This window comes from Electrophorus electricus, chromosome 22 (genome assembly GCF_013358815.1).
Source record: "Electrophorus electricus isolate fEleEle1 chromosome 22, fEleEle1.pri, whole genome shotgun sequence".
NCBI classification, from domain to species: domain Eukaryota; kingdom Metazoa; phylum Chordata; class Actinopteri; order Gymnotiformes; family Gymnotidae; genus Electrophorus; species Electrophorus electricus.
The window spans coordinates 9,531,525-9,551,749 of NC_049556.1; the positions used below are offsets into that span (position 1 = coordinate 9,531,525).

Sequence of the window (20,225 nt, forward strand, 5' to 3'; positions counted from 1 at the left end):
CTTCAGGACCGGCAGACAGGAAAATTGGGCGCTCAGCGGAGCGCATTTCAGGAATGACGCTCCGCTCATCCCCGAAACGCCGCGTTCCTGAAAAGTCTCTCGCCACTCGTGAGCAAGCGTCTGCGCCCAAACGCGCGAAGGCAAGCACGTACAACAGCACTCACTAAATATGTATTTATTGAACAAACAACGGCATCGCATGAAGTCTGGTCCCTTCTTAAGAAATATAATTTAAAATACAGAGGTGCAAGAAAGGTGTTGACAAGCAAGCAATTGAATGACACGCACGCGCGGTGCTCGCAAACTGTTGCGTTACGTTTGTGAAACCGCTTGTGCAACTATGAACTGAACAAAACTCAGCCAGACAGTTTACTTCTTTCCCACTGATAAAATTTGTGCAAAAGCAACGGACCCTAGCAAATTAATAACTTCAAAGTGACGAGACTTGATGGAAAACACAAGACCACTCCGAAAAGTTCTCCGCCCCCCACCTCGAATCATGTCAACAAGTATAAACTGTTGGCTGTTTTTCATGCGTCTGTTGCTCGCTCGTTTTACAGAGGACTAAGACCGTCTAAAACCTAACAGGTAACATGATAAAATCTCGTACAATACTGATTGTTAAAAAGGTGACATTTAAAAATATGCAGAAAGAATGTAGAAAATAAAAAACACTCTTAAAAAGTATCAAATGCAGAAGTATTTCTTGAAATTGAGCACTATTTTACATGATGACTATTATTTGGCCGTGCAGTTTCTGTGGATGAGCTTTTGGATGTGGACTTTTTAATTTCACAAGCGCAAAACAAAGCTCTAGGCCTCAAAATGTGGCATGTGACACGGGTGCATACTAAAGACAATGTGCACTAATCAGGCCATTAATCAGACCAGCCAGAAAATCCCTCATGTTGGCTATCTTGGTTTCGCTCTTTCGTTGGTACCAAGGAGCCAACGGCGCTCAGTCTTCCTCCTCCTCCTCGTAGTAGAGCCGGTTCCTCCTGATCAGGTCCTCCATGGAGTCGTTGGCTTGGTCCTCCTCTCCGTCCCAGAAGCCCACGTCCTGAGAGTTTTTCTGCTGCTCGGAGCCGGAGCCGGACTCGCTGAGAGGGGAGGAGGGGGGCGTGTTGTCCAGCGAGGTGCTTTGGTATGTTAGAGAAGCTTGCTCTACCTCTTCCTGACAGTCACCTTTATTCTCGGTGACTTCTCCTCCCTCCAGCTTTTCCTCATCGACTTGCTCCTCCTCTTCCACCTGCTCGCGGTCGTACTCCGCTTCCTCTTCCTCCTGCGCGGAGTCTTCAGCCGGCAGGGGCGTGACCTGGGCCGGGTGCGGCAGCGGAGTTTCCCCCCAAGGCTCCTCTTCCTTCGCTGGCTTCAGCAGAGCAGGGCGTGTCTCACCAGGCTGAACGGTAGGCGGGGTGGAGCTACCACCTGAGAAGGGGCGGCTGCGTTCCTTGAGGGAGGAACTGCCGCGAATGCTAGAAAGCTCGGCTTTCTCTGCACTGAACGGGGCCGAGTCGCCCTCTGGTGGCCATTTTGGGCGAATAGGACAGATGATGCCCCCATCAGCAGCTGCACAGGCCTGAGGCAAACCTTCCTCCCTTTCATCTGTCTGCGGAGGCCAGGAGATCTTCAACCGGCCGGTCTCCACAGGTTTCTCCAGCCTCTCTGGCGCAGACTGGGCCCGTGTCTCCAGAGTGGCAGTGAGGACATTCACCTTTTCTAAAGGCGATTCCTCCACTGTGGGACTGGCAGAGTTTTCTGTAGGGAATTCCTTCACCTGTTCCTCTACGTCCAATCCTCCTGCCTCCCATAGCTCCTTACGAGGACGATGGCTGAAGCCCTCGTCATAGTTTCCCTTGGCCTTAAACAACTGGCAGAAATGTGGCTTGCAATATATGTTGCTGTTTAGAGAAGCGTAGTTCACCAAGCTGGCCAGCAGAGGGCGCGCGGCATGGATGAAAGAGAAACATGGTACGTCACCGGACAAATTGTGCAGAGCCACACATTAAAAAGAAAACCAACCTTTCTTTAAATTATAACAAAGAACTATGAAGAGACGTGGAGCTACTAAATTTAAAATTGATCATTTTAATCAAAACGTTTCTCCTTCCACTCACCTTAGTTTGGTGTTGCAGTGGACACAGCGGAAACAAGAGTTGTGATAGATTTGCTGATTTGCCACCAGCCTCTCCAGGGGATAGACCGTCTTCATGCACATCACGCAGCTCTCCCGCACGGGTAAACAGAATTTCTAGACACACACACACACGCTTGACTTAAAACTACTTAAGTAAAAAGAAAAAATCTTGGCCAACCTCGTCTTGGCAAAAGCAGGTTTAAGTAAATCTCGAACGTTATCACTGAAATAAATGATTACCTTGAAAGCCTTACTCTGGGCTTGGTCAGAAACAGGAGTAGTCACGCAGGAGCCTGGACAGAGAGAAGAAAAGGAACAATAGCCTACTGTGGACACTAGAGGGAGCCAGAGTACTTAAAACTATGTTTTAGTGTCCTTGTGCAACCCTACTCCTGTTGCAGAGGCTTCCCCAAAGTCACAACATTGGTGTTTTACACTTCAGACACACCTCACACAGAGTTGCCATAGGCTATAAATGAATACTGAGCCCTAGCTCACCATTGCTGTCTGTGGCTGATTCCTTCATGCTGTCGAGCTCATAGGCTGAGGTCTGTTGAGCACAAAGACGAAAAGTAAGTGAAGCAGCAACAGCGTCCCCTACAGGCCAAAATAAAGATATAAAAAACCATCAAGCACAAGTCTGCTGAACACGTACCGTGTCTGGTGATGTGGGAGGGACATTCTCCTTCTGCCTGGTGCTGGAGGCGTGCACCTCCATGTCCAGGTCACTCTAACAATGACACACACAAACAGACACACACACACCTTTACTTTGAACTGATAGAAAGCCTGTCCCAATTGCCACAAAAAGGCTCCACTTAAAAATGACCCAGGCCGACGTGAAGTCACAAGTGTGCGTTGGCCCCCCTTCTGACTAGACAGACGACGGACACTCAGACATCGTCAGAGCGTCTCACCTGTTTGGGAGCACGTGGTTCTGAGCTGCAGCCGTATACGTTTGTGAAATAATAATAATTATAATCATCACACCATACAGGAGCTGTGTAGTTGTGACGTTACCGTGATGGTAAGAGGATAGGCAGGCACTCACAAAGCTGGAGGAAGGGACGTCCAATTTAGACACAGCTGCCTGATAGAGGGCCATTCTGTCCCTGAGTGGAGTCGTTTCCACGATCGCATCAAACGCTGGGGGGGAGACAGACAGACAGACAGAGACAGAGACAGACAGACACACACACACACACACACACACACACACACACACACACACACGTCAGGTCACGAGTGGGAAATATGGTTTTCCACTGCGAACACTTTACTAGATCAATTAGTCGGCATCTGGGCTTGCTGCTGCTCCCTTGGAAAAATTGTACTGGCCACAAGGAAACTTGCAACACCAAAACTGAACAGTTCACATTGTTTTGCTGCACCTTTGTCTCCGAGTTCCATTTTTTCAGGGCCACTTCCTCCTGTTTCACAGGACTCCCCACACACCTGCAGACACAACAAAGGTGGATTAGCAAAAGTCCATCACGGACAGGGCAAGGGTCGGGGGTCATTATATTTGTTTAGATTTATGAACATAGAAAGTAAGATTCTGTCTGATCCTCAAATTAAGGATAGTTAATGGAAATTTAGAAGAAGGATTTTGTAGGCTACTGCATGACCTGGATTTATTGCGTTTCAGGAAACTGGCTCCACGTGCAGGAACAGATGATGAATATTCAAATGTGCCTTTTGTTATTTCGGTTTGTTTGAGTGGCAAAACCATTTGGGACACTACGGCTGGACCAGCGGAGTGATCGTGGCTCTGCCCTCCTGACCTTTACTGATGTCCTGCCATGAATAACCCATTCAAATTCTGGAGAGCCAGATGCATGGGGCAAAGGTCGTTGTCCAGCCACACCACAAAACATGTCCAGTCCCTTCAGCTTGAAACGCAAAGGCACGAGAGATGAAAAGCGAGAACGGCGGGAGGATGCCAAGCCAAGCGATGAACGCCAAAGGTAAGCGCGCCTCCTACGTGGGAATCTGTTAAGTGTAGCAGTATGGATGCGAACTCTACTGTTTCTGTTCAAATGCCAGCTGCCGCTCGCATGACCTGCAGCGGGGAGACTGAAAAGCAGCCCGCTGTAGTCTCCTCAGGACCCCAGGACCCCCCCCCCCCCCCGCCGAACCCCTTTGCTGAGAGAGACGTCAAACAATTGCAAATGCACTAATGCTATATGACTGTGCTCCATCCTGCACTGCACTCAGCCATAGGGCTTCATGCAGGATTTAGAAAAGATGCAAAAGCCATTTTCATTCTTTACAGTGATTATTTGCCCTCTCGGAGTGGTAGCACATGAGAGCAGCATTACAGTGGGAACTAACTGTGTCAAAAGGTAGAAATAAAATTAAAAATTATGATGTGTTCGTTTGTCCATTGGCGCAACCTTAGAAATTTTCCATCTGCCTTACACACCACAAGAAAACTTTAAATCAAACACAAAGACATATTATTCAAAATTATCCGGTACACCACTAGCCTATAGTATTTCTAGCTTGCTGTAGCGCAGAAGCACTGCTTAAATAGCCTTCATTGACCCGCAACACCAACTCAACTGTTGATGAGGAAAAGCCGCAAATCTGAACCAAAATGACAGCAAACCTCTAAAAGAGCCCTGCTCGAGCAAGTCGGGCCTCGGCCAGGCGTTACTCAGCCAAAACTCCCCCCCCAGAGCTACGAGTACGCCTTACCTATTAGAGGACGTCAGCGTGAATCCGTGTCCTGGAGATGCACAGAGCTGTGTGCGTCTGTCCGAACAGGACTGCACTCAGAGCTCCAGATTACAGATGAGGAGCTTGTCTGGGTTTGGCTGGCAGCAGCAATGGGAGGGGGTTGGGGGTTTTTTTTGGGGGGGGGGGTTGCAGGGAAGCAGCTGGTGCAGCCTTTACTTACACAGGGAAGGGGGGTGTCAAAACTGTCCCATCCCACCCCCGCGGTGGATTAACCATCAGCCGAGAGGCTGGGAGGCAACTGTAGGCCTGGCCCGGCTGGCTACGATTCCCACACAGAGCCGGCGAGACCAGCGCCGGGTGTGTGGTGTGGGGGCTCGAGGCGGGAGCAGGAGGCAAGCACAGCACAAAAGGCCGGGGCTCGCGCCGGCGGGGAGGGGCTTTGGTGGCAGACAAAAGGCCCCTCGAGCTGATCCGACACACAAAGCATGTGAGGCAGGCCTGCCACGCCCGCTTCTAGAAAGGAGCCCGGGAGCCCAGGGACGGGTTTGGCTCTTTGTCTGATCAGAGCAGGGGCCTGGTCAAAGCTTCACCTTCATCTGAAATCTCAATCATCCGAAGTCTCCCGAGGAAAGAAATCATCGAGGAGAAACTGTAAACTCCCAGTGAGCCCTTTCAAGAAAGAACATATGGCTGGAACCTAATCACAGACAGAACTCCCCTTTAACGACAGCCCTTCTGAGCAACCCGGTCCGTCCTGCCGAGCACGCCAGTCAGGTTTCCATCTGTCTCCCTAACAGAAGCCCGGAGGGAGGCGGGGAGTGGGACAGATTAAAGTGCTTCACCTCCACGGTCCCTCACCTCACAGCCCTGTCTGTAGCTAGCGCAGGAGAAGATTGTGAACTGTGGGGTGGGCGGTCCTGTGCGTACCGCCGGGGACACTGATCGTGCGCCTGCCTGATCCCATGACATCACCCCCGGGGGGCGGGGGGTGGGCATATGCCACACCCTGCCGCCACCGCCGGCTGACGCAAGCCTGCTCCCCACCAACACGGGTCAGGTGATGAGTGCTGCAGAGGGCTTGCAAGGCTGGGGGTGAAAAGCAGCCCCCCCCCCCCCCCCAAAAAAAACCCCACGTCCTGTTGGAGCATGCATGCCTCCTGACCTCTCAAAGGCAAGGTGGGGGCGGTACGTGAGACCTTCGCTCTTCCATCCCGTCTCCTTTTCTCCCTTACCCACCCACTTCCGTCTCTCCCTTCCCTTTAAAACATGACCACGCGCTTCCCCGCCGCGGCCGAAACACAAAGCATCGTTGTTGCCGTCAGCCGTAACTGCAGTTACGGCTCAGAAGGCTTCAGAGAGTTGGCAGCAATTTCAGAATACACAGTGGGTGGAAGAAAAGAATACCACACACGGAAGTTGACCTCCTCTTTCCCACAGTAGGGCAGGACAACATATTCTGCACGCTGTCCTGCTATGAGCTGATGGTACAGAGAGTTTCATTGCCTCCTGTTTACTGAGGCCCGATAGTCGTTGCAAGCCATCTTGGATGTCTCAAGTGCAACATTTCCGTTTTCAAACCGCTGCCAGCAGCCGCTGTGGCATGAGGAACTTAAAACTAAATTAGTGTGCATTCCCTCTTCAAGAACAGAAGCACAGTGGGGAAGACGCTCAATGCGTGTTCACGCCTTCACAATGTCCCACACCAGTCGCATGCTCTACCAAACTTCTAATATCCCTTGAACCTCCACAAGGACACTTTCAGAACTTTTAAGGAGGTTTTCCGAATCGTGGTATCAAAACACACCCCGATGCACGCAGCATGGCCCAGTTATCACCCCCCCTTAAACATACAACAGTATTCTTCAGAAGACATTCCTTTGATCATTTCCTAACCATGCCTCTCTCGGTGGGAGTGTAGTTCTCTCTTGGTGTGAGTGTAGTTTTTAAGTGGGCAGGAAAAGTTGCCTGTTGTTAAATCACGTCCACTCAACGACACGTAGAGGAAACGCAGGAGCGCGACAGACGACACCTACTCGCCACAGCCGAGACGACCCCCTGACCACGCGGATGTGCGTCTTTCTTACCTTGCTCTCAAACATCATTTTGAGGCTGATGAGAGGCACGGCGGGTTTGTCGGTGGGCGGGCCCTCCGCGACCTCCTCTGCCCCCCGCATCTGCTGCGTCTCCATCCTGGGGCTCCGGGGAGGCACCCGGCAGACCCTGCCGTTCCCTTCGGCAGACCCTCTCGACGGGGGCGCGGCCGGCTCTCGCTCCTGGCGTCTGAGCGGCGCCGCACGGTCGGGGGAGGGAGGATGCTGGGCCTCCCACTGCCTCCTCAGGATGCTCAGGCTGCCACAGCACAGAGCAGGAGCGCCGCCCTCCGTGGGCTGCAAGCAAAAAGTGAGCCTCGTTATCGACCCTCGCCAGACAGCAAACACTTCTCAAAGCCTTTTAAACAGCAAGACAAAATGTACAAGTTATAGTTCAGACAGCCCCCCCCCCACCAAAAAGACCTCACCTAAAGCAGCAACGCATGGATAAACATTTAAGAGCCCTTAAGCAGAACTCAACAGTGGGATGGCAGGCAAGTTAGTTCAGTAGTTCAGTCTTTTGTTAGAAAGGAAGAGGAGAAGACTTGGATGTACGTGTTAGAAACCAGCAGGGAGAGCTAGAGCACTCCCCCCCTGACCACGCCTACCCACCCGTGACACCGGAGAACAAGGGAGAGAGGAAGGTGGAGCACAGAGAGGGAGGGGAAAAGGAGAGGCTTTGAAAAGCAGAGGAGAACCAAGCCTAAAGTGAAAGCTTTAACACTTCGATTTTGGCAGCTTGCTACGTGTTCAGTCAATACCTGTCATGGACATGAAGTCAAATGTCACATTTAAACATCTCACCCAGACATAATGAAAACCCGCCACGCCATTTCAGTGCTCAAGCGTCAGCAGCTGATCCGCAGGTCTCCGCTGAAGCCAATCCTGACCGGATCCCAGCCCTTAGCCTGAGAATCTGAGTCGGAGCAGGCTAGACACGCGATCTGCCCTGTACGCCAAGCAGACTGGCGTAGCAGCCTCTGACTTCCGCTAGAGGAACAGCCTGACTGTCTGTGGTGCACTGCTAAACTATGAAAGGGTTTCGTAATATGACCCGTTTTGTTTTGCTGAGGAACACCAGCATCGCGGACTTCACACAGAAGGAAAACCGCCGTTCGCTGGTCCGCTGCTTGACCTCACATGCCAACATCCAGACCTCCCCATCCCCCGTCCAAACACCAGGCGAGGCTGCCACAGGCGTGACGTGAACTTGGCGCAGTGCTCATCTGTTTACCCCCCCACCGAGCAAGTTCCACCCACCGAAACGCCGGACGTTAAAATCAGAAGTACCGTCTCGTGATACAACGAACAAGGACCCCAGAGCACGGACTCAGCCGCAGGAACCGGAGCCGCAGGCGGCTTCGCAAACTCCAGTCTCAGTCCTCCTTGCCTGCCTACGCCCACCGCTGCTCCGTCCTCTGACCCCCACCCCCATCCCACAGCCCTTTCCTCAAGCTCACCACAGACCCTGTGGCCCACACATGTCCTCTGATCGGTTTCCATCCTTCAGCTGTGTTTACCGCGCCATCAGATCAACGTGCAGCGCATGGTACAACTAGAGACGGTAGAGTCCAGAGGGACTCTCCCGCAGATTACGGAGGCTGACCAGCCACTAAACGCAGTGGGCAGTAGGAAAGAACATGATCGAGGGCGAGTACGTCCGTCTGTCTGTCTGTGGCTTTGTGCGAGAACCAGCTTTTGAAACCTGTCTCACAGCAACAAGATTGTAAACCCTGAAAAGCGTCGATGTGCAGGGCTCTGTCTCCAGTAAGTGATGCGCTGGGTGCGCAGAGCTTATATTTGAACACTGATGCACATTTGAGAGCAAAACAAAGAGTGGTTTATGCTGCTGGGCACGTCCTCCTGGGAATTCAAATCCTTCACTGAAACTCTAAACCCCAGAGGAGTTTCACTGCAGGCCAGGTCCAAGAATATTTCCATTCTAAAAATCAACAGTTTAAAAAAATAATAAAATCACACACTCACGTTTTTCTTGTCTGAGTTGATCTCTTCTGCTGCTTTCTGGTATCTGTAGAGAGGAAGTCAGGTAGTATTTGGTTAGAACGGAAACCGGAAAAAATGCTCCCCAAAATACAACGTGTTGAATATTGAACACCTAATTATTTATCCGAATGACCATCTGGGTGTTTATGATGTTCTATAAAACTGCACCCGAATGCTTGAAGAGCTCCTTCACTCTGAGAATCAGAGCAGAACTACAAAAAGTGTGTCCTCCGGGAACTGTGGAACATTCCTATACAAGCTACCACTTCTGCACAGTCTGCTTTCCCATTCAGAGCCATTACACTATGGAAGGCACTACCCACAGATTCGAAAACTTGCGTGGATTTTAAGAACTTTTATTCTGAAAGAAATAAATGGGTCATAAAAGAAATGAAATAAAAATGTTTTCATGCGTGTAATCAGACTCTTATCTGTGCTGTTTCATTAGGATTGTGTATGTGTGTGTGAGACATACATACATACATACACACATACACACATATATACACACCCCTCTTGTGAAAAATGATTGCAGTGCCAAAAATAGGTGGGGGTGGGGTGGGGGGGCAGATTTGGAACACAACCTCTGCTGACCTCTGCTGAGGAAAAGCTCAGCGGGTGGCTACAAAACGCGAACACTGAAGCAACTGGACGACTTTTAGGTTCAAGTAAACTGACGTCACTGCACTTGATACGAACCGCAAAACTAGAAGAGGAGCAAGTCTGTGATGTTATGGTAAACTCATCAGGTTTGAAGGAGGGTAAGATTAGCACCGACATATTAGTGCTGCTTCAAGCTGGTGTTCAGGCCCAGGTTAGTCTGGTTTTTAGGCCTGTGTATACACCAAAACAAAAAGGTCAATGGCCCACTTTAAGTCCAGCACTGGATCTACAACGCATCCATAAACAACCCCAAACCAGTCAGTATGTAATGGGACAGGGTGGGCAATGGCAGGTAGTAAAGACTTGCAATTGTAAGACATTTGCTGCGACTTCCTGGAGCTTGGCTGCTCCAGCCAGCTGTGTGCTCCAGCTGGCTGTGTGCAGCGTGGTCGTTGGAGAGAGTGATATACGATCCCAGCTCTCCAGCAGCTGCAGGAGACTGGGGAACGCATCAGAAATCCAGGGAAAGGAAGACGGATGAGGCCAACCCACCAGAGGAGCACCTCTTTAACACTGATCCGAGACCAGTTTTGATGCCTTCTGAGATAAGGGGCGAGATGAGGATTTAGGCAGAGAGAGCCGACCCGGTGTCGGCGTGCAAAGGCAGAATTCAGCTTGTGCCGCAGACTCGCGCAGGAAACCGAAGTTGATGCACCAAACAAATGGAAAGAAAATGCAATAATGAAACCAGACTGAAATTCAGACTATGTTTGTTCAGAGCTTTTTGAGGTGTGTGTGGGGGCTCCAGCCACAGCATGAGGAGTTATGAGGACTTTGAAGGCCATTTTCAAAATGTACACTTTGCAGAGACACCAAGAAGGGTGAAGAGCAGGATGACGCAAGACGGATCAGCATAAGCAAAAGTGGAAAGGGAGCACGCCTGGCCAGGCTGACGAGGCGGGGCAGTGCGTGGGAGAGAGTCAGCGAGGCGGGGGGGGGGGGGGTTGCAGTGCGTGGGAGGGGCCCACTGCCTGATCGACTGCATGGGAGCAGACTAGGAGGCATGTACATACTTTGAAAAGCGCTCAGCTATGGCTGCATTCTTGCCCCGTGCGCCCACCATGGAGAGCTCTTTGGCCGTGACACGCAAGGACTGGGAGGCCCACTGTCTTCTGTCGAACGAGCTGACGGCCATCTCTGCTCCTTAGGCTGGAAGCTGTAAGAAAGACAACAGAAGACAATTACATGAAATAAAGGTTAAATATATTTTGTTGGAAAAAGTTTGTTTTAGATCAAGGTAAGAGAGTTTGACAGATAGGAACCCATGAAAGTAAATCCTTTCTACAAAGGACGGGTTCTCAGGGAGCTCCAGACACCAGCTGTTCATCTGAGAAGGAGTTATGATTTACACCGGAGTCAGTTGGCTGTCATTTGTATGTCACTGCACATCATCCCACGCTGCCCCCCCGGTGGCGTGTTCGACCTGCACGAGCATGCAACATCGCACACCAACTCATCTCAGACGAGACCGTCTAGCTGTCTGGCAGGGAGTGTGAAAAACCTCCTTTATGGTTTATTTCCTGTAGGTCAGTTTTACACAAACGGTCCATACAGATATTATTAAAATTTTGGCCCAATTTCAAAGACTCATGCTAAACTCACTAGTGCCGTGTGCACTGAAGACTTGTTGTGGGGAATGGGGTCACCAACAGTCGCACAACAAGCCCCAACACAGCGACAAGCCTCACACAGTCAACGCTGAGCTCATCGCCACATCCATCACTTGCGAACACGTGACTCACAGGCCCAGAGGGTTGTCATGAGGTCACATCACTCCCACCCTTTTCCGTTCTAGTTGCTGCCTCAGCACTTCACTGATCCAAGGAAAGCAGAAGTGGCTCCATTGCCATCACTATTCCCCGTCATGGTCTTCATTTGCTGCTCACAGGGGACAAGACTTAGGGAAGGAGGTGATAGGAGGAGGCGTTGAGGGAGTGAAGGGAGAGGAGTAAGCCAGAACCGCCTGGCACACACAGATGCGGCAATGTGGAAAAGCCGTGAGTTCCTCATTCCCCCATTTCATAGGATGTGATTCACTTCCTGCCTTCCTCTGTGAGGTCAAAAGGTCAGCATCTCGGGCCATTAAAAACCCGCAAAGGGGGTTTCCCAGACGCGGACAGACGCGTTGGTGTTCGGTCTCGCCGACTCGTGGAGCTTCACAGCTGAGGAAACGCATCTGGTTCACAGAGGAGAAACTCAGACTGTAAAATTACGTCTGAGAGACAGGATCCGAGGCAGCCTTCTCAAGACTTCGGCACACCAAGCGAGGCGACTGCCGAGCTGCCAGAGGAAGACTCACCCTGCCTTCCTCCCCCACTCTCAAAGCCAGGCATGAGGACACAGCTGCACATGCCAAAGCAGACATGTTCAGGACCGAGCCCTGCTGCTACTTTATCTCTTCCAGCCACACAGAACTCAAGTTTTCTGGACTTTCATGATACTACAGTTTAAAACGATGACATGCTGGGGAATCTGAACTTTCAGAGATGTAAGAAAAAAACAAAAAAAACGAGAATCTTTTGCTGGTGATCCAAATATAAAATCGTTTCATGCCAAAAGAGTAAAAGTAAAGGACATATGCTCTAAAAAATCTAAGTACAACCTGCGAGCAGCAGCTAAACATGCTTCAAATAAGCAAAAAGCCAAAGTGTTTCTAAACAAATTCACATTAAATTAACATTAGCCTGCTCCAAACTCAGGTAACTAAAATTCACCAACTTTCTAAACTAAACTACCAGTGCAGTGTTCCAGACTACTGACTACACCTCAAAACAATGATTCACTCAAAACAAAGAAGCAACCACTTACCGTGATTAAGTGTGTGTCTAATTAATCCTGCTCTTGCAGTAAGAGGTTTGAAGCCTTTATCCTGCTCTTCTGCTCTTCTGCTGAATGTAAGCTGCTCTTGTCTTCTCCTGTTGCCTGTGCGCTCTGAGCAACTCTTGACCTTTACACACTGTTTCTGTCCAACGGGTGGGAGAGCACTGGGTCCTTAACCAATCAGAACAAAGCTCTCTCATTTACCTAGCAGGTAAGGCTCCACCCATTTAACCCACATATCATTTCCCCATCTCATTTAGCACTGTTGTTTGGATTAGGGTGATTCAACACTGAAGTGAATGGGAATGCCCCTCACAGTTCCTGGAAGAGTGTTCAGTCTCCACCCATTTCCAGTGAGACCGTAAACTCCATGATCATGATGAAAGTGATAGTTTCCACTTTGTGCTGGACAATTTTTTTTTTCAGGAAATCCTTTTATAAATCCTTATAGCTTTATCTATAAGAAAACAAAAATACATGAAGCTTTTTTTCCCCTCTAGGATTTGTGTCTGGCACAAGAAATCAAATCAAAGCGCAGAACAAACGAGTAGCAAAGAATGGTCATTTAGCCAGTGTCCCCAGGTTTTCATTAAATTGCACAAGGGTTTTGTAATGCTTTTAAATGTTGCAAAATGTTCTGACATGCATTAATCAGAATACGCCCCAAGGCGTATCATCTGGTGGTGACCTGTTTAGAGACCGCTGTCTCTGTGAAGGTTTGTCACCTTAATCCTAGTCACATGGATGCTTTGGTGGGATTGAATCTCCATGGCTCGGGTTCACTGCTGGATTTTCTTGGGAGGGGGCATGTGGGAAAAGCACCGCCACCTACGGCATACGAGACACCTCAGATGCCTTCAGTGTCACCGTGCAAGAACCAGGAGATGTCTTTTTAGAACCAGCCTGTACATGCATTAAATAGGGAAAAAATCATTAAGAAGTTTTTAAAAATAAATACAGCCGTGAACAAAAATTTTGGGACTGACACAAATTTTGGTTTTCACAAAGTTTACTGCATCAGTTTTGTTTTAGATGTTTATATGGTTATAGTGAAGTACAATTATAAGCATTTCATAAGTTTTTAAAACTTTTTATTGACAAGACTTTTGCAATTCGCCTTGGCATGCCTTGTGACGTAGTGCTCCGTCATGCTGGGAAAAGCATTGTTCATCACCAAATTGCTCCTGGATCACTGGAAGAAGTTGCTCTTGGAGGATGTTTTGATACCATTCCTTATTCATGGCAGTGTTCTTAGGCAAAGGTTTGAGCAAGCCCCCTCCCTTGGATGAGAAGCAACCCCACACATGAATGGTCTCAGGATGCCTCACTGTTGGCATGACACAGGACTCATGGTAGTGCTCACCTTTTCTTCTCCAGACAATCATTTATCTTTCGAAATAACTTTGTCTTTAACTTTAAAATAACTTTTTCCATCATGATGGAGCACCACGTCACAAGGCAAAAGTGATAACCAAGTGGCTCGGTGAACAAAACATTTAAATTTTGGGTCCATGGCCAGAAAACGCCCCAGATCTCAATCCCATTGAGAACCTGTGGTCAATCCTCAAAAAGAGGGTGGACAAACAAAAACATAAAAACTGATCAACTCCAAGCACTGATCAGGCAAAAATGGGTTGCCCATCAAGATTTTGCCCAGAAGCTTATTTCCAGCATGCCAAAGCAAATTGCAATAGTCTTAGAAAAGAAGGGTCAAAACTTTTGGCCATGACTGTACACATGCTAACCTGGAAGCAAGCACTTGGTACTGGTTAAGTATCCTCGGGCCTGAGCAAACGGAAACAGCTTGACTTCTCTTAAATTCTCTTGTGCAACTATGCTTTTTTTTTAACTCATCGAACTTGGGCAGTCCTACTGTACAGTTGACTTCACTTGGACAGTCTACAGAAAGGAGAAAGGAAACAGAAGGGGAAGTCTCTAGTTCACTTCAACAAGCAAATATACAAATATTTACACAGCTATGTTTAAATGATTCATCAGGGATTGTAATTATGGCCAACTCTAATTAACTCTAATTAACTCTTTGATGGCTCCTGATACAAAGGGGATTTCCCACATAGATTTTGTCCAGCCAGCAGACTCCCATAACGCCGTGTTACTGTGGGCCAGAGCAGTGTGTAGAAAACATTCACCATTATTCCCTCATGTGTACACTGCGTGTGAAATATACTCTGTGGCTTTATTTTGGGCTGGATCTGGCATTGTTGGTACATTCTGATGTCTTAGGTACATGGGAACTACTAAAGCATCCTCAGTAGCCAGCTACCCACGAAATCAGCTCGGTAAGTGCTCGGGTCGAATGAAAATGCGATATGAATCTTAACTCTTCATGCAGAAGTCATGGGTTTGCTTGCCTCTCTGTGTTTCTGGAATGAGCCAGCCCTTAGTCATCAGACAGCCGTGAGGCTAATAAAGCGTCTCAGACACATGCAGGCCGTTCCGTGGGACTGGCACAAGAGCCGTGACTAAAGCCAGCTGTTTTGAACACCACGTGAGTGGCACAGGGCATGCTTGAGCAAGGATAATGTGACAAGGATAAAGGTGAAGTGGGGGATACAGGGCTACAGTGCACTAGTTTAACTGAGAAGCCGTCTTGTGCTTGACGATCAACTTCCGTGAAACTGAGCACAACACTTACACTTACACAACACTTGCAGTCTCTACTGCAACAGTGGTGAATTCCAGAGTGGCTTTCCGTCATTTTTCAAGTAACAGCTGGGTAGATACCTGAACCTTTAGCACAATAGGCCTGCATTTGGAGCCCCATGTACTTACAGCTCCATTCAGGTATTGCTGAATCAGTCCCACAACACCACATGAGAGCCTGTGAGTTTATTATCTACAACTGCATATTTCAATTACATCCTTTTACTGATTTACTGGTTGAAGAGGCCTACTTTTACTCATTGTGCTTTTATAAATTAATGCAAGCCAAAATATAAACTTGATAAATAAATGCTTTATTCAAACAACACTCACGGTATGCAGGGGGAAGCATAAATAATAGGGATGTCACATTTGACTTTTTCCAGTGAATGTGTAGAAGGGGAGAATCATAAAAATCTTAAAAATATATACCAAACACAGACAAACTGCACTGGCAAAGTAGAAGCAGTGGGTGCAAGTCAAAAGTTTGATATACATTGTTGCATTGACTGACAATCAACAGGACAGTAATCTACAGGGTCAGCAATCTCCAGAGAGTTCTTTCAGTGCATCTGTGACCTCTGTGTCCCAGCCTCAACACTATATGTTTTGCACTTCACAAAGCACCACTTATGTCAATACACTGAATTGAATAACATGATCTATCCCTCTGGGTTCAGTGAAGTTCTTTCTGTCTGTCTGTCTGTCTGTCTAGCGTTCTAGCCAGACAGTCTAGTATCCTTCCTCCCCTGTCCTCCGGACAGGGATGCCTGTTTCCAACTTGTAAACCTCGCGCTCGATTCCTAGTTATATGATCAGCTACCTCGTAGGAGTCTTTGGATCTGGATGGGAAATCCTGCTTTGTGAAATATTTCTGTGGTCCTTGCAGAATTTACAAGAAAAAAAAAAAAAAAAAAGCTTTCCATAAACAAGGCGTCACTAATTCTGGTCAACGCATGAGAATAAGCCTCCATCCTGTAGGTGGCAGCAGAGTCATGGCTGGCTACCCTCGCTACACAGAAAGGGGGGGAAACCAAACCCAGCGTCCGTTCAAGCAGTCTAAGATAGGTAACTTAAGCCTTTCACCACGTACGAACATAATTAATGTTTTTTTTTTTTTAAATGAACAGGTATGAGTAAGGTCCTTGAATTCAGTGGTTTATCTAATCTACGTAGATAGAACCGTTTGAAACACCTTAAACTGCGTCCCGTTCAGGTAAATTAAACTATTAAACTGCTGCTTGCTCATCTAGTCTGACTGTCTATAGGCTTTTCCAAAATAGCTGGAATTAAATATGTAGTAAGTTATTACTCATGCAGAAGAGGTGCTGAACGTTATTATTATGAACGTCTGAGCAGGCTTAACAGTCGAGTCACAAGCTTTATTACAAAGTAGTTTAATACTAACTGTGTGTGTGTGTGTGTGTGTGTGTGTGTGTGTGTGTGTGTGTGTGTGTGTGTGTGGCACTAGAATAGCAGTCTTATGTTCTTATGAGCTTACTTATAAGGTCTTATAAATGTTACATTCTCAAATTATGTTAATAATTACCAAGGCAATAGTAGTCGTCTTTTTTATAACATAAATATGGGGGAAAGGGAACATTAACAGATACTCCCGTGCCAAGACACACAGGAGGCGTTTAAGTGCAGTGCCCATTCACCCTCTTCTAACCAAAAGTGATCTATTTCTGAGTGCCGAACACTCAGTGATACTTGTTAGGCAAGTGAATGAATTTCATGGATCTGTAAAAGTGCTCACATAAGCAAGCTAAGTACCCTAAAGAAGTGCTAAACGGTGTAATAATTTAAACAGTTTTTTTTCCTGTTCTGTTCTTGCTCTCAACAGGAGAACTGGAAAAAAAAAAGGCCTATACTGTAGATTCCATAGCGACGTGAAGGACAATGGATGGAGAACTGGAGGGTGATGCTGGACTTCTGAAGAAGTTTAAGATCCAGCTCATCGATGTTCTCTGTGGAGATGTGGACTATGTGCTCCAGCATTGCCATTCGCTCTCGTTACTGTCCCAGCGAGAATACGAGCAAATCAAGGCCACTGTCATTCCATCGCAGCAAGTTAGAGACATCCTGGATTACATGATGACAAAAGACAGGAAAAGTGTTCAGAGCTTCTTGAACCTCTTAAAGAAGGATGACATGCAAAAGTCGTTTCCGAGACTAGAGTTCCTCAAAGAGCTGTCTCTCAGCGAAGCACGAACTACAGGTAACAGCGTGCATATGCTTTTAATGCAAAATTGGAAACAGTAAGTCAACTTGATACAAAAAGCAGTAGATGAAGTGTGTATACCTTATTGAATGGGGTACATTTCATCTATGTTTCTCCTCTAGGGGAAACGGTCACGAAAAGAAAACAGCCGCCAGCTGAAGACGTTCCCCAGAAGAAGGCTTTTACAAAGGGTGAGGCCATCTGGAACAACAAAGGCTACATTTTTCCAGACTAAGACTGGTTTCGTAAGGAATTTACACCATTTTATAGTTACCCCAAATGTAGTCAGTCAGTCCGTGTTTGATGTCTTGTTTTCTTGTTTTGTTTTGCATTGGCGCTACAAAGGTAGTTTAACTAACAGGTAATGAAAATCCATCTCACCTAATATCTTTTATATAAATACATGCCCAAATCTTCGTATAGCTGCATAAAGCACCATTGTTAAGCCGCATAATCGTGATTTTGTATAATAGCAGTATAATTACTTGGTGCCTTCATTAGCCTGATAGTTCCAGAGCAAAAGTAGTAATGCAAGATCAGGATACCAAACGTGTCTTGGCTGTTGGATTACATTATGTGGTTTTTGCCAAACTGTCCCCTTAAACCTCATTTTAGATAGACAGCACTTTTTGAGGAAGGTCCCATAACACTGTAGTTATTCTCAGCTCTACAGTCTGTGTTCAGCTAACTGACGCGTGAGGCCTGATGTGTCCCTCATTATCCGCAGGCGACTGCATGGTGTCGGAGAAGCAGCTGATGCTTGTGGCCCGCTGCGTCGGCACAGGCTGGAAGGAGGTAGCCCGGGTGGCCCTGGACCTCCCCAGCACCAGGCTGGAGCAGATCGCCGAGGAGAACCCCAGGAACCACAGGGAGTGCGTGTTCGCAGCACTGCGCTGCTGGCGCATGCGTGAGCGGGACAGGGCCACTTGCGCCCGCCTCCACCACCTCCTCGCGCAGGACGAGGCCGCCGTGGAGCCCGGGAGCATCGACTTCCTGCTCGAGGAGAGCTGACTCTGTTTCGGCGGGGGCGGCAGGGAGCATCAGTGACCTTAGACAAACGTGTCTTAAACAAATAGTAAACCAGATCCCCCATGGTTCTCTACGACAACAAGAGTTTGCATAAGCAGTCACAAACTAAAAAGGTTTGATGGCATTCATTTTACTTTCTTTTTTCCCTTGTGTTTATTTAATCACTTATATCAATGTGAGTAATATTTTTGCCATTTGTTTTAAGTGGTGTAAGGGTGTAGAAGATTGGACCAAAATTACGAGCCACAATAATCCCTCAAGAATGTTTTTCACTGCACTCTAGTCTAGGTTTTGCCTTATTCCTTCCATGTAAATAAGACAAATAAGTGCAAACCTTTAATGTGGGTTACTGTATAGAAAGTACTGTGCCTCGAAGATTTTTTATTGCTATAATGACAGCAAAACTACTAACAAACCATAAAAAGGGATTTATACTGGTTTGCACAGGAGATGTACATAATTAATCTTTTAATAAAAAATGTGAAACATTTCTTAGAATGCCAAGTTTTGTTACTTTTCTCCTGGTTCTAATCAGATATATTTCTCCTTTTTTGGACCACAGCTAATATGTGTGCAAACAGCTAACGCAGTGTTCCAGTATACACAAATCAAATTACATTTTGCAGGTTTTTTTTTTGTTTTTGTTTGTTTTATTTCTAAAGAACCCAGAGTGCTTTAATGTGACACGGGTTGGATATCACACATGACACCTTGTCCTGAGCTGAATTGTGGAGATGGCCAGGTAACGCTCTTCCTGGAGTGTCCAGTGGGATATTGGTAGCGAAGCTTTTTCTCAGAGAATTCCCGTGGAGAGAAACGCGTCGGGTTTAAAGGAACGGCTTTAATGTTCCAACTTGAACAGCTATCTGGTGACTCTGGGCTGACCTTTGTCCTCTCGGCAAGTCACACGTTGTTTCACCCTGATGCATTTTCACCCTGATGTTTCACCCTTGTTCACCCTTGTACTGTGAGCCAAGAAACCAGGCAGGAGGAGGAGCTTTGTACTATTCCGTTGCACAGTCATCAGCTTGCTAATGCAAACTGACAGAGTGGAATATTTTTAATCCAAAGCTATTTCTGCTGCTGTTGCATTCATGTCAGCAGAGCTTCTGCTAGAGGAATTCACAACTAAAGCCATGTTGCCACTTTCTGAGTTGTTTTTCTTCTCTTTTTTTACTGCTTTGTTTGGCCTTTAAAAAAGTTCACTTTTCAATGTTTGTGGCCTTTTGTCCATTTTAAGTAAATAGTTTTTAAAAAAGAAGAAAAGATTTCATGGTTAATTATTATCATAGTGGTGAAAAAGACTGAAAGTTAACCAGTAACAGTTTTATCAGTTTTTATAATGAATTTAGATTTGTGTCTGGTTTAAGTTCTTTACTGTTTTATGAGCTAATGCTTTATCAATTGTAGACAGTATCTAAAGTATAATTTCATCAAAATGAGGAATGTCATTTGATCAGGCTTGGTTTATGTTCAAATTATTAACCTTTAGCTAAAACTCTTTGCCATCTACCGTCTATGATTGATTGTGAATGGATAACGTTTTATGGCTAAATGATTCAAAGGTTCCCACTGATATTCAGAATAAAATCTATTTTTTATTTCTTTACCATTTATTATTATAAAATATCTGTTCTTTCTTTTTTCTGTATGGATGTTTAATTTAATTCAGTATGATTGAATTCCATTGCTTGACTGAGGGAAAGAAAGTGAATACCTCATTGTTCATCCACACAGGCTGATTTATGCAGATTTTGTAAAAAGTCTGCTTAAGTATCATAACACAGTAATAAAGGGAGAAATATTGCATTGTGCTGTCTCCGTAATACTTAGGATATCTAACGTAGAGTGTTTGGAAAACTAGACTTTGATAAGCATAACGGCTTCTTATGTAGATAGATAAAACGATCAG

The 20,225-nt window shown here is 46.9% G+C and overlaps 2 protein-coding genes across 2 annotated transcripts; one reads left to right on the forward strand and one right to left on the reverse strand.

Annotated features, from left to right (window-relative positions):
• Positions 1–126: 126 nt before the first annotated feature.
• lima1a (LIM domain and actin binding 1a) lies at positions 127–12,696 on the reverse strand. Its single transcript, XM_026998775.2, has 11 exons — positions 12,385–12,696; positions 10,590–10,732; positions 8,896–8,938; positions 6,904–7,206; positions 3,529–3,592; positions 3,189–3,283; positions 2,793–2,867; positions 2,636–2,687; positions 2,378–2,430; positions 2,118–2,251; positions 127–1,928 (listed from the first exon to the last, which is right to left on the reverse strand). Exons 2-11 carry the CDS (start codon positions 10,709–10,711, stop codon positions 959–961), a joined length of 1,911 nt encoding a protein of 636 aa, XP_026854576.2. The 5' UTR covers positions 10,712–10,732; positions 12,385–12,696; the 3' UTR covers positions 127–958.
• Positions 12,697–16,073: 3,377 nt separating this feature from the next.
• Positions 16,074–19,922, forward strand: zgc:174906 (uncharacterized protein LOC571548 homolog). Its single transcript, XM_026998773.2, has 4 exons — positions 16,074–16,276; positions 16,907–17,281; positions 17,407–17,475; positions 18,012–19,922. Exons 2-4 carry the CDS (start codon positions 16,963–16,965, stop codon positions 18,293–18,295), a joined length of 672 nt encoding a protein of 223 aa, XP_026854574.2. The 5' UTR covers positions 16,074–16,276; positions 16,907–16,962; the 3' UTR covers positions 18,296–19,922.
• Positions 19,923–20,225: the final 303 nt, after the last annotated feature.

Bases quoted from the DNA above. Each gene is read 5' to 3' on its own strand.
- lima1a (XM_026998775.2), bottom strand. From the start codon at position 10,711: ATGGCCGTCAGCTCGTTCGACAGAAGACAGTGGGCCTCCCAGTCCTTG. The intron at 7,207-8,895 runs GTGAGTGTGTGA...TTTTGCTTGCAG, and splicing joins TCAACTCAGACAAGAAAAAC to CCCACGGAGGGCGGCGCTCC. The intron at 1,929-2,117 runs GTGAGTGGAAGG...TCTGCTGGCCAG, and splicing joins CACTGCAACACCAAACTAAG to CTTGGTGAACTACGCTTCTC.
- zgc:174906 (XM_026998773.2), top strand. From the start codon at position 16,963: ATGGATGGAGAACTGGAGGGTGATGCTGGACTTCTGAAGAAGTTTAAG. The intron at 17,282-17,406 runs GTAACAGCGTGC...TTTCTCCTCTAG, and splicing joins CAGCGAAGCACGAACTACAG to GGGAAACGGTCACGAAAAGA. The intron at 17,476-18,011 runs GTGAGGCCATCT...CATTATCCGCAG, and splicing joins GAAGAAGGCTTTTACAAAGG to GCGACTGCATGGTGTCGGAG.